The sequence below is a fragment of the Acomys minous genome, assembly GCF_964271855.1.
Source record: "Acomys minous genome assembly, chromosome: 10".
Taxonomy (NCBI): Eukaryota; Metazoa; Chordata; class Mammalia; order Rodentia; family Muridae; genus Acomys; species Acomys minous.
In genome coordinates, this window is record NC_140491.1 from 70984077 (window position 1) to 70998097 (window position 14021).

General features: G+C 50.6%; 2 protein-coding genes across 9 annotated transcripts in view; one reads left to right on the forward strand and one right to left on the reverse strand.

Annotated features, from left to right (window-relative positions):
• ANGPTL2 (angiopoietin like 2) overlaps window positions 1-3284 on the forward strand; it is a 31233-nt gene extending 27949 nt beyond the window's left edge. Inside the window, exon 5 of the mRNA XM_084798853.1 lies at window positions 1689-3284. Coding sequence (XP_084654979.1) covers window positions 1689-1888 — 200 coding nt within the window. The 3' untranslated portion in view covers window positions 1889-3284. The remainder of the gene's footprint in view (window positions 1-1688) is intronic.
• RALGPS1 (Ral GEF with PH domain and SH3 binding motif 1) overlaps window positions 1-14021 on the reverse strand; it is a 293692-nt gene that overhangs the window by 105221 nt on the left and 174450 nt on the right. The gene's annotated exons all lie outside the window — the stretch shown is intronic.

Below are 14021 nucleotides of genomic sequence, written 5' to 3' on the forward strand. Positions count from 1 at the left end.
TGGCCTCATCCTCTCGTCATGCACCCTCAGCATGCTGAATCTGGAAGTTAGGATGCAGCACACAGCAAGGTGAGGAGTATTCTCAGGGACTCTCCTACTGGCTACCTGTAATGCGAATGCAGTACTGTAAGAAAGCCACTAAGAGGAAACCAGCTGGTGGAGACGCCATTTGCCCCTGGTTACATCCTCAAACCCAAGTCTTGATTAAACAAGAAACAAAGGAGAATACAGAGAAGTCCAAGATGCACAGGTCTAGCTTTGCTCTAAGTATAGACACCCCACAACCATGTTCTCCACCCAGGAACGTTTCATGAGGCCCAGAGGCCCTGTAGGTCGGCTAGTCAGCAAGGCCCAGGGCTCCGGAGGCTGATACTACCTCTGGACTGAGTCTTTGTCTGCTTCCCAGACAGGCCTAGCCCATCCTGCCTAGCTTCCCAACTAAGCCTGGCCTGAGAGTGGACTTGTCCCTTTGAGGACTGAGCTCTGGGGGCTGTCTCAAGCAGGGACTGCACTTCAAACAATCTCTGATTCCTATATACTAAGTCAGGGACAATCGTCCCCAAGGCAGCCACACTCTAGTGCGCAGTTCTCACAACTTCAGGGGCCAGATGGGACAGGACCTGCCTGTCCTCATACCACAGGGACACAGCTGGCCATTCTGGTACTGAACTAAGTCCACTGGAAGGGCCCAGGGACTCAACCATTGTTCTGTAGTGGGGACTCTCTGAGTCAAATTACAATGGCTTTCAGAAAAGGCAGAAGAGTGGCCTTTGTCGGCCTGACACTGGGACATGGGGCTACACCATGCCCTTAGGAGTAAGGCAACAAACAGTCAGATGGGGCCAGGGGTATAGGGCTAGGGCTAGGGCCAGGGTATAGAGAGGGAGGCTGCTGGGGACTATTCCTGTTTGCCCAATGTAGCACAGCCACTTGGTCCTGATGGTATCTGGACAGGGCACAGCAGAAGCCCCAAGAAAAACTCTGGGAAATACGGGCTGGCTGGGGCTGGCTAAGGCCCACAGCTTCAGCCTCCAGCTGCCTGTGGCCTCCTCACTCCTCCTCCCATGACCTCTGCTGGAGGCAGCCCCTCCCTGAGGAAGGGGTCCCCTCTTAGGACCAGACCCCAACCAAGCTCTTCTGTCCTCCCTCTGTGGGACGCCTTGCCCCTGCATGCCTGCTTGCACCTTGCCCACACTTATTATTGAACTGCTTGTCCTTGGCACCAAAATGCAATGCGATGTGACAATGCCAAGGGTTGCATGGAAATATCCCTCTTTTATGAAATAGCACAAAAAGTTATTTGGATGGAATTCAGCTGGAGAGGCCAAGAGGGGCATTTCATCTGAAACAGTTCCTCGTCTCTCTGAAAGACTCTTAACCAACCCTTTCAACTCTCAAAAATTGTCAGAGACCTGCTTTCCCTTTCCACAGGCCACGGCAGGCCACTTCCATTTCCTCCAGGGCCATCTCTGAGTGGAACCCAGGCCAAGGGCTATACATGGCCCTCATTTGTTCTTGCGACAGTCCTATGTGGTGGGCATTATTTTTGTTCTTTTACTGACAAAAACACAATGGCTGGCAAGCAGCAAAGGCAGGCGTCCTACTAAGGGTCCTGTAAAAGACCCCAAGCACACACACTGTAGATGCGGCAACCTCCTAAACACTCCTCACTCCCTTCTCTCCTACAGGAAACTGTGCCCACTATCAGAAGGGAGGATGGTGGTACAATGCCTGTGCTCACTCCAACCTCAATGGGGTGTGGTACCGTGGAGGCCATTACCGGAGCCGATACCAAGACGGGGTCTACTGGGCCGAGTTCCGAGGAGGATCTTACTCACTCAAGAAAGTGGTGATGATGATTCGGCCCAATCCCAACACCTTCCACTAAGCCTCCCTGCCTGGCCACTCAAGGCCATCGCCAGAAGCTGTCCCAGCTGTGCGACCTCAGGCTGGGAGGCTGGGGTGCCGGACTCAGCTCTTCAAAGTCACTCTGTCAGGTGATGGAAAGGAACAGTGTTCTCTGTCCCTCCTGCTTTCTTTCACACCAGACAGCCCCTCACGTCCCAGGACAGGGCAGAACTGCAGATTCTTCCAATCAGTTAAGTCCCTCCAATAGAAACACAACTGCCAACACCAGCAGACACGACAGGCATGCATACGAGCCACCACATGTGTGCTTAGACACATATCACACGTGGGATGTCTAGATATACATATGGGTCTCCACATACACAGAATGTCTCTATACTCAATTCTCAGAGGCTTATGCCAGCGCCACAACTTTACGCTTAGGAGAACGCTTTTCTCCTTGTCTAAGGACAGAACAAGCCACGTAGCCCTGATTTTGGGTTCTTCCCAGAATGAATGCAAGCTCACCTCCCACATAGGGGTTCCCGGCCTTCTCTCTTTGGAACCCCTTTGAGCACCTGATCGACTGTTAGCTTTTCCCCTTCTCGGGACAGCTCAGCATCCCTCCGTCTAGTCGTCCCCTCAGGCTGCACCTTCTGTGCCTTAGTCTGTGGCTGCTCACTGGAGGCCCAGGGTCCTCTTCTCCCTTCTTCCTGGCCTCTCCTCTTCTGTCACACAGACCTTTATTTCTGGCACAATTAATTGGCCTCTGGGGAGGAAATGGTCTGGGCTCAGGTTCCGGCCAGGAAAGGGAAAGCCAGGCCAAAAGCCACAGTGGCGGCCATATAGACCCGTATTCACTTTTGCACCTTACATTCATACTTTAGCCTCCACAGAATTTTAACCTCCACACAAACAGTACCCTGCCTTGCAAGAGACACTCCATTGGAAAGAAGTCACTGCCAACATGTGGGGACCCCCAGACAGCTGCAGATTTGAGGTCCTGTACTCATGGGGAACAATCTGTACCCCGTTTCCATGTTACACACTGCCCCAGAAGATGAAGCCACACAAAGAAAAACTGACTACTTTGCATGCCTTGCAGTGCCCTTGGGGCTGCTGGTGAGCACAGCATGGTGGCCTCCCGAGTCCTGCTGGGCTTACAGTTACCAGATGACTGCCATGCCAGGGGCAGCAGATAAGTCAAGAAAGTGAGATCCTTCCAGTGGGCACATGTGCCAGGTGTGTGAAGTGTGGGGCATTTGGTACTGTCCACATCTGGTTCATGCCTATTACCTCAGCATTTCTCCCAGTGTACCATGTAGCATGTTCCATGTATATATAAAAGGGAGGTTTGTTGTTGTTGTTTTTTAAAATATATTCCCAGACTATCCTTGTAATGACACAAATTTGCAATAAAAGCCATCAGTGCTGCATCGATGCCCCCGCACTGTGTGTTGCTATTCTAGAACACGCTCCTGGGGTGTCTGTTAGTAAGAGCAAGAGACACAACATCTAGCACACACAGGCCATCAAGACCACACCCCTCCTGCCTGCCCCACCAGGAGTCCCATGCCCAGGGACCTCTGGCCAGCATAGCTCTCTGCAGCCAAGCTTCTATTTCTAGATAAGTCTCAGATGTCAAGGAGCTCCTCATAGGACAGACAGTTAACAGCAGAGGCTTCTGGGAGCTGTTCCTGTGTATTCAACTGTGGCTCAGGCCTTCCGTTTCCCAGCCTTCCCATAGCCAAGCTGGTCTACTGTCCCAGGCCAAGCTGTCTCGAAGACTAGTGCAGGCGCCATATCCCCCCACACTGCTGCCACAGGCTCCCACGCTGCCTGCCAGAGATGTCTCCTTGTAAAACAGACTAGAGAGGGCAAGTCTAGGCATGGTGGGAACTTCTAACACCATAAAGAAACAAGGGCAAATGACCACGACTGCTATTGAACAAAAGCCACCTCTGTGCTATATGCTACTATGCATGTCGATTGCAAATACAGAGTTAATATTCATGCCACACCCACACTCAGAGGCAGAAGTATAAGCACTACGGCAGAAAACTTGGTAAAGTTTATGACCAACCTGGATATCCCAAGTGGCCAATGGATTAAAAAATGTCAACCCAGTAAGAACAGGGTGGTGCCCTAAATGAAGGATAAAACATCACATGCTACCTCTTGGGTTTACAAAGATGGAAAAAAATGCAAGTTGATAAGACACAGAGAAATAGCTACTCCTGGTCTATGGACAGAAATAAAAAATGACTCAAGTACAATGGCATACTACACTCTTGGCCCCAGCAGTCCTTATCAGCCTGGGAATGCTTCTACAAGTTATGCTGGGGTAGGAGTCTGCAGTTTCCCGAAAGCTACAGTGGGCTTAGACATAGACTCACACACTAGAAAAGGAGGGGTCAGCATCCCCACCTTATAGAAGAGCAAGAACTGTTCCAACAGAGACCACCCAGAGGGTACGGGGACAGGCAGGCACTGAGCATGCGTTCTTAACTTGTCCCCACCTCCCATAGTTGTTGGGGTGACTGTGGAAGCTGGACACTGCCCCAGAAAAATGTCCCAACCTTGATGCAGATGCCAGCCACACCTCCCACACATATGGAGTGGGGTTGGGGTGACAGGGCTGAGGAAAACAAGGTTCAGTGCTCCTGATCCCTGATCTTGGGGCCAAAGCCCTAAAAAGAGAGTTCTGGTCTGGAAGGCCAGGCTGAGCAATGTGAAGCAGCCATCTCCCCACAGCATTTGGGATCTAAATGAAACAGGCCATGGCTCGAACTATTCCTCCCAAACCTCATGCCAGCTTTCACATCTGAGTTTGTATGTATACACATGTATGCACACATGATGTTGTAGTGTGTGTGTGTGTGTGTGTGTGTGTGTGTGTGTGTGTGTGTGTGTGTGTATTATGTATGAAAAGGCCAGGGGAGGACATCAAGTGTCTTCCTCTCTCTGAAGTACACTGCTTTGTTAGATTAAGTGGTGGCCAGTGAGCTCCTGGGAGCTATATGTCTCCAACCCTCAGCACTGGGGTTTTAGGCCCTTTTAGCCATGCTTAGCTTTTTTTTTTCTCCTTGGTTTTTCAAGACAGGGTTTCTCTGTGTAGCCTTTGCTGTCCTAGACTCACTTTGTAGGCCAGGCCTTGAATTCACAGCGATCTGCCTGCCTCTGCCTCCCAAGTGCTGGGATTAAAGGTGTACGTCACCACATCCAGCTCAGCTTCTTAAAAATATATATTTATTTATTATTTATACAGTATTCTGCCCATATGTGTGCTTGCATGTCAGAAGAGAGTACCAGGTCTCATTATAGATGGTTGTGCGTCACCATGTGGTTGCTGGGAATTGAACTCAGGACCTCTGGAAGAGCAGCCAGTGCTCTTAACCTCTGAGCCACCTCTCTGGGCCCCCATGCTTAGCTTTTAAGTGAGTACTTGGGGTCTGAATGCAGGCCCTCTTGCTTTCACAGCAACTGCTCTTACTCACTGAGTAATCTCCCTACCCCCAAGCCAAGCCTTTCTCAAACCACATGATGGATATGTGAAAAGCCAAGGAGTGAGGCTTGTCGAGATGCACAGCCTGTTCTCCCAAGAGAACCAGGGAGGGGAGGTCGGCTCTCCAGCAGCAGGTTGGAGGCCGGGGGTGGGGCTGTGCTCATGAGCCTGAATGCGAGTGTGCACACACAGTTAGGCAGCGTCCTGGGCTCTGACCAGCCAGAGACTAACACTCCTCACCAGGTGGGGCCTCTGCAGACCCACAATTACAGGAGTTCTAACACTGCAGAGTTCTCTGCCTTGGTGGGTTTACCTATCTGCAGATATGGATAAGAAACAAGACCATCTACAGTCCTCCTTCCTGTCCCTCAGTGTCAGTTTCAGTTGCTGAATGGCACGGAGAAGCCCCTCCCCCAAAGGCTGCTGCTTTGAGCAAGACTGAAAACAACCTTTAGGCTTTCTGGATGCAATGATGGTGTGACTGCACAAGCCCTCTGGGTGCCCCCTGATCTCCCATCCCTGACCTGTCCCTGTCTTATTACATAAGAGAATCCAGAGGAGGCAAAGGGCTGTTATATGTGCAAAAACGTGCCCAACTGTGGCAGTTTCATCTCAAAGTCCAGAAACTAAAGACAAAGTAACCACTACCTAGGACCACCCATTCCAGAGCAAGTGTGAGACCACTCTGCAAGGAGACATCTGGAAACGGACTCTGCAGCAACACCCAATGTCCTCGTAGGATCTGTGTATTCAGTGAAGGGAAAAGACCCCAGAGGAAGGAGCGTCTCCAGCACTGCAGGGGGGGGGGGGGTGAGGTGGCAGCTGCTGTGAAAGCCAGGACCTGCAAGCAACAGGAACTATTAGGATGAACAAGGGGTACCACTCTTAGACTGGACTCCAAGTGTAAGGGCCCAGGCACCAAAGCAGGGAGGAGGGGAGCACAGGGCCAGAAGTGTAGCCTGGTGGGGCAGGAGCAAGGCAGAACCCTAGGTCATAGTGGAGAAGCAGCATTCCACCTTCAAGGAGAGGGGTTGGAGGTACACAGAGAAAAGGGAAATACCACAGTTGGGATGGGGGTGGGGGTGGGGTGACCCAAGCCAAGCTCTGGATGAAAACCAGGCCACCACACAAGACACCTCCCCACCCACATGCCAAGGGCCAGAGCACACTGTGGGCTGGTGAGGGGCAGCTGGATTAGCCAAACCCAGCAAAGAAACCCACCTTGTGTCTTGCCAGGCTTTAGGTGTTCAGACCTGATCTCCACTTAGAACCGTCTGGAATGAGAGCACTGTTAAAAGGACTGGGTTTGTCGTTGGGGAGACTAAGGGGCCTGCCTAGTTCTCACCTTCATCTGGTGGGGGAGTGAGTAGGAAAAACAAAAGCAAAATAAAATCTCCACAGAGAGGCATGAAAGGTACGCTGAGGAAAAATGAGGTTGGTTTTCTTCTTACACCTGGCTGAGGCCAGCACATTTAATAGGTGGGTTATGTAAGGACGGGAGGTATCTCTTAAGGGCCAGGAACCAGAAGCTGCCTGGAAAGTCTTCCAGAAGCAAGGGGCAGCCTTCTCTGCTCCACTTCTCTCCCCTTCCTGTGGGCGTCTTTCTGGGTTTCTTATTGGGCATCCATGTGCAGTCTACTCTCACTACCTGGCTGGGAGCATAGCGCCAGGCAACAGGTGTCCTGGCTCCATCGCAGCACTAACGCCTGGACAGAGGAAGCGAGCACAGGGGGGTGGAATGAATGCAGATGCCAGGGAGACCCAAGCGACAGGCAGGGCGTCCATCAATAAAAATTTAGACACTCTCCAGCTGTTACTCGTCCCTACTCCCTCCAGGATACCCGATAAATGGATGCTATGGTGCCCCTCATCAGATGGGGTCCTGGTCCCCAGACCCTCCTCAGCTGACCCTCATTCTCTCCTGAAAACAGTACCCAACCATTCCAGGTCTAGCTGAGTCACTGACATGGCACCTAGCAGTGTCCTAAGGGCCACAACCTGCTCTTCACAGGTTCACTGATTCCCAATCTGTGGATGCGAAAAGGAAGAAGGTCTCCACTTCTGGGGTCTTCCTTGCCATCTTCTGTTTCGGCAGAGGCTGACGCCATCTGCTGTCTACTGCGTACCCTCCATGTGAATGCCTCTAGTGTTTCCAACTGGAGGAAGCGGACGCTGTAACCACCGTCTCTTCAACACAGAAATCTGAGGCTCAGGGATGTTTGTGATGTGTAGCCTAAGACACTCCGAACTTGAATACACAAGTCAGTCTGATTCCCGGGCCTCAACAGCACATAGCCCTACAGCCAAGGAGGAAGGGCCCCAAGCAGCTCCTATTCCTCCCACCACCAATGTGCATGAGAACATACTGATCAGGTATCAGGAAGACATCTGTGCGCTCTACCTTAGCATAGTGGGCACAGAGTAGCAAGGGGCAGTGATGGAAGAGACTTCACTGTTTCTTGGGCCTCACAACACTGCCAGGATGAAAGCCATTGGACCCTGCCTCTTTTTTTCCCAGCACAATCAAGAGCCAGTTGTCCTACAGCTTACAGACTCAGCAGTCCTGACCTTGGCATTATTTACAGCCGGCCTAGTCTTCAGTGTGAGCTAGTAACTGGGTCCATCTACCTGTAGAACGTCTCCCTGCAAGCTAGCTTTGGGGAGGGGCTGGGCATTGCCCCGTTAACTTCATAGTCTCACACAGTGGCAGCTCATTTTTGTTCCAATATAGACGGCGCCACTAAGAACCATCAAAGTGAGGTATACAGAGCTATGTAGTGACCAATCACCTTCACCTCCTCAATGTTGCCTCAACACACCCCAAAACTTCTGGTGGCTCATAACTAGACGCCCTTATCTTGTAGTTTCTACGGAGTTGGGATGTAGGCATGTCTGAGGCAGATGCCTCTAGCTTCAGGTTTCTCCTGAGACATCAGTCAAGCAGAATCTGCTTCTTTGCCACAGGGGCTTCTCCATAGGACTGGAGAGCACTTAGGAGCTGGAGTCCTGCAGGATGGGTGACCCCAAAGTAAAGAGAAGAGAAGTGGACAGTCTTTATCTATTGTCTAAGTGTCACTCTATTGTTGACCTTATTCATACCCTACAGCTGCAAAATAAGCTAAAAATAGAGCCTCAGAGCAAGGCGCTGGGGTGACTCAGATCAGCAGCATCAAGCACCTGTCACATGAATTATGTGCCGACTGTTAATGTTACTTTCTCACTGGAGAGCCAAAGCCTAAAGGAGTCAGAGGGATGTGTGCCCCAGTGAGAACCCAGGTCCCTGCTTCCAGAATGCCCTCCAGTGCACAGCATGTTTAAGCCCTTACCTTTATTTTGTGGGCTCAGACAAAACCTGACTGAGAGCAAAGCTAATGGTAGCTAGTCCTCATGTCCCTCCCAGCCTGGCAGGGAGCCAACCTGCCCTGGGGGCTGTGCTCCTAACCTCTGTGTTTTCCTCCCAGTGTTTGTCTCCATGGAGACAGAGGTGGTGAACTAAGGACCTTTAGGCTGGGTGGACCCAGCATGAGCTCAGGTAAACTTGGTGTTCACCTGACCTATGGTTGTGTAAGCCATGGTCAAATTGTGGGGTATTTTCTTTTATAAATTGAGGATAGTTAATGATATACATTGGTCTCTTGAAATGCCCTGAAGAAATTTAATTTTGAAGGTACCAAATCTGGAGACGACACAACTAAAAGTAATTATCTCCCTTCTGGAAAGGAGTGGTTTAAAGCAATATGCAGCTTACCACAAAACAATGGAAAAGTACCTGTGAGATCATGTCTGCTTGAGTCTAGGGTCAGAAGGAAGTACTTTCCTCCCTGCTGGATCCCAGGCGGGCCTGGATGCCTGCCTTGAGGAAGGGGAAACATGTTTAAACAGTCTCCCAGCTGGGGAAGGAGGACAGCCACAGCCGTCAGGCCCCTGCGGGACTGTGGCCGCAGGGACAGAGAGGAGAATGGAGGGCCATGGCATCCCCAAATCTAGCTCAGGCCTTCTCTGTAGCGTTGATACCCCCTTTCCACGCTTAGGACCTGCTGCCCCTGCTGAGGCAGGCGGGAAGGCAGGAGGCGACCAGACAAAGAGAAGAAGGGGGGAGGAGTCAGGGAAATGGTGGCACCAGCAACTGTTGGGCAGGAGCTATGGAACAAATGAGTGTTCCTGGGGGATTCTCCGAAGCACACAGGGTGGGGACCTGAGAGAAGGCTGGGCTCCGGCGTGTGGGAGGAATGTTCCCTGCTGGACACTAAGGAAGAGACTACCCTCAGAGCTGGTCAAGCCGGGGTCAGCTTCATTACCCACAGCTACCTCCAATGTGCTGGGACAGGGTGGCCCCGACTGGGGTAACAGCTACTCAGAGGAATGTCTCTGAGGATAGATAGTGTGCCTCAGCTCTGCAAGCACTGTCTGCCCCCCATGCTCACGCCTTCACCTCTATAAAAGGAAGTGTGGTCAACAGCACACCTGAATTCTCAAGGCCCAGGACCAGGCCGTGGCTCTCCGTGAGGTCAAGGGCTGTGCTCAGTTGCCCTTGGGTCTCTCTAAGGCTCTGCTGTCAGATGAGCAGTCTGTAAAGCCCCATCCCCCACCCCACGCCCAGGACTCTGAACAGCGGTGATTCATCACACACTTATACATGCGCCCTGGCAGGTCTTCTCTCCTCCAGCCAGACTTCCTGGAAGCCACTCAGTGTGCTTCAGTCACAAAGACGTATGCACGATGCAAACCCAGAGCAGTGCCTTTGCTTAAAGCTTCCCAGTCCCCACTGCCTCTAGCCAGCCAGGTCACAGCCTGGGCTCCCCACTCCTTGTGTCCAGCTCCTGGGGGATCTGCTCCCTCCATCCCATCCAGCCGCCTCTTCTGACACACTTCCCTTCCCCCATTCTTGACTCTCCAGACAGTTTTTCTGCCAAACATGTTTCCCCAACTCAGAGGTCTAGCATAAGCAGCTGCTGTCTGTCAGAGCCCTCATCCCCCACCCTGCACCCAGGCAGGCTCCACTCCTCACTGGAAAACCTGCTCTATATCCCAGCCCAGGTGGGTCGCTCTGCGTCTCCCTCATAATGTTCGGCTCTTTTCTCACTCCTTGCACACAGCTAGTGCTCAGAGCTAGTCTGTGAGGTGTGACTGACCCCACCAGAGTGTCCATTAAGGACACTTGCTGTTCTAGGAGATACTAGGAGCCTGAGGGCACAGATTTGGTTTTTTGTTTGTTTGTTTGTTTGTTTGTTTGTTTGTTTTTAAGGCTCTTTTAGTTTCTGGCTGCTTGACCCAGTTGCTTAGAAAGAACTTGCCTCTCTTCTAAACTTCAGAACTTAAAAATAAAGGCCTTATTTTCCAAGTGGAAGGCCTGGCTTATTTGAAGGAGTAGCTGAGGCTCTAGAACTTTCCTTCATGCACTCAAGCTCCGGGTAAGTTACCAGGATGTTTTGGGGTGCCCCTGCTCCTCAGGGCTGCCAGGATGCCGGGCTCTTTGTTCCTTGAGACTACACAATTTTCCACATGGCTATGGTGCTCTGAGATCAGCAGAAAAGCATTTCAAATCCATCACATTCCTATTTTTATTTAGTTATTTTCTGGAAGGAACAACAAGTAGTGAAAAACCAAATACCTCTAGATCAAGATGATGACTTAGAAGTGGTGACATCATTTTCCAGCACTCTTCCTCACGCTCCTTCCTGTGTCCATCAGAACTGTGTGCTGAGGGAGGAGCCGTGACATAAACTGAGGGACAAGCGGCCAGCCCACTCCCCTGAATTATTTCAGTTTGAAAGAAGCTAATGCGAAGTCTGGTTTTGTTTTTAATATGTTTTTTCTCAATGTTTTGTTTTAATATTTAAATTTATTTTATGTGTACAGGTGTTTTGCCTGCCTGTATGTCTGTGTGCTACATGTGTGTCCAGAACCCTAAGAGGCCAGAAGAGGAAGTTGGATCCCTTGGAGCTGGAGGGACAGATATTTGTGAGCTGCCATGTTGGTGCTGGAAAGCAAACTTTCATTCTCTGGCAGAGCTACCGCTTCAGTCCCTCAGTATTTTAAGTCATGCTTTGTGGGGTACTCAGGATACTAAAGTGCAGCCAGCTGTATCTGAAGTGGGGAGGAGAAAAAGCAGGATTAAGTTGGGGACAACTGTGAAGACCAGTGAAGCTGGCTTCACGTGTGACACATACACCTGGGAAGAGTCTCAGGGACTAGGCTACGGTCAGACCTTCCTCAGAGGGCTAAGAGAGGGAAGCTACCCTTGTGGACAGAGGTGGACACCTGCTGCAGCAGGAAGCAGGCATCATCAGCGCAGCCTGGAGCATCAGGGACTGGCCAAGTGTCTCTCCTCCCAACCTGGAAGAGACCTGTAATGAGACTCTGCCAGGGGAAAACAAACGGCTTGGACATTTTTTCCCCTGTATTGTCCTTTATAGGGATTACATAACTGCTCCCATTTAGATAAACACATCCACTCTAGACAGGTTGGGTTTTCAAGAGGATCCAACTAGCAGGGCCTGCCCACAGAGGTCAGACAGCAGAGGAGAGAGGCCGTGAGCCTCAGCACATCTTTGGCACATGGTGAAGTGCCCATGGCCACTCCATCCTGAGAACAGGAAGCAGTAGGCCCAGACGCATCCTGCTTCTCTCCTCTGCCCCTTCTGTGCTAGGGTTGTTCTGCTTCCAGATGAGAAGTGCAGCCTAACCGTGTCAGGGGAATGGTGCCATCTGAAGGCTGAAGGGCAGGAACGTGACCCCATGAGAGGCGCACTCAGAGCCAGAACAGGCAAGCAGAGGGCTCAGGGAGCCTCTGTAAAGCACCTTCTAGAGAAAGGTGATCTGGGACAGGGAGGGCTGGATCTGTCCAGACAGGCTAAGTGGCAAGGGTCCCAGAGACCAGAACAGACTGACTGAGGGTCTAGGAAGCCCCAAAACATCACTGCTTTGCTATCCACATCACAGGAACAGCGGAACAATCCATCTACTTCATATGACCCTGACAGTGGCCACTTACATGCTCCAAGTCACAGAGACTTAACAGGTAACTTGTTAAGGGAGGGGGACGAAAATGATGACCTGAACAGTTGAGATGGGAAAGGACAGTGTCGCGATTTTAGAGCTTATTGCCTGTCCATGTGGACCCTGCCCTGGCTCTGCCACTTTCTTTCTTTCTTTCTTTCTTCTTCTTCTTCTTCTTCTTCTTCTTCTTCTTCTTCTTCTTCTTCTTCTTCTTCTTCTTCTTCCTCCTCCTCCTCCTCCTCCTCCTCCTCCTCCTCCTCCTCTTCCTCCTCCTCCTCCTCCTCCTCCTCCTCAAGACAAGGTTTCTCTGTGTAGTCTTGGCTGTCCTGGACTCACTTTGTAGACCAGGCTGGCCTCGAACTCAGAGATCCACCTGCCTCTGCCTCCTGAGTGCTGGGGAAAAAAGCGTATGCCACTACGCTTGGCAGGCTCTGCCACTTTCAAGTTACATGACTCCTAGAAATCTCAGTGCCTTGGCTCTTGAGATCATGCAATGAGATTACACAGCCAAAGGGATAGCAAAGGGCTAGACACGGAGGGCAAGCGACACACAACAGCTCTCCCAGTTATTCCTAGAGAAAATGGCCCTTGCGGGGATAGAGGTAGAAAGATCAGGAGTTCAAGACCATCCTTGGCTACATAGTAACTTCAAGGCCAGCCTAAAATATATGAAACCATGTCTCAGGGAAAATAAATGAGAGAGCTGGGTGGGGGGGGCGGGGAAAGAACACCATTCTTAATCCCACTAGGACACCTGCTCTGCCTGAATCACATGGCAGCAGCTCCCCCTCTCCCACATTTTTGTACCACCAATCCCTTTCCTAGATGAGAGACTTGCAAAGTGGAACCAGCTTTAAGAGCTCTGTACATTCATGCTCTCCCTCTTGGGACAGCCACCAAACACAGACACATGGCAGCTTACAGCAAGCCAGAAGAAGAGAGCGGGAAAGGAGATGATTCCACAGGGAACAAAAGAGAAACGGGGAGAATAAAAGCAAGGCCTCTCATATTGGGTAACGCCAGGGAAGCAACTTACAATACTAAACTCAAACCATGCTCAAAGCATTATGAGTTATACATCATACATACACACACATATACACACACATACATACATATGTACATGTATATATTTATATATCCTTACCCTATCAAATTAGGATGTCATGATTAAAAGGATATTTATATAGTACCAAGATTATTACTGTCAATTAAAAAATGCTTTATTATCTATTTCAAAGGAAATAAAATGTGGAAAAGAAAATGCACACCCTAGATTAAGAAAATGTAGTAAATTCAAAAGCAGAAAGATAATATGATTGTTTTTTTTTAAATCTCAAATCTAAAATTTAATTATTTAGGAAGATCAACAGACAAACTCCCGACAGGGCAGACAAGAGTAGAGGAGGGAAGGGGATGGGAGGGGATGGGAGGGGACAGGAGGGAAAAGAAGAAGTGGAGAAGGGAGGGGTGGGGAGGAGAAGAGGAGAGGGGAGGGGAGGAGAGGTATGGGGGAGAAGCAACAATATAAACAAACAAGGACCACAAAAAGCAAATACACCTGTAATCCCAGCACTCGGGGGCAAAGGCAGGTAGGTCTCTATGAGTTTGAGGCCAGCCTGGTCTAGACAGTGAGTTCCAAGACATCCAAGACTACACAGTGAGACCT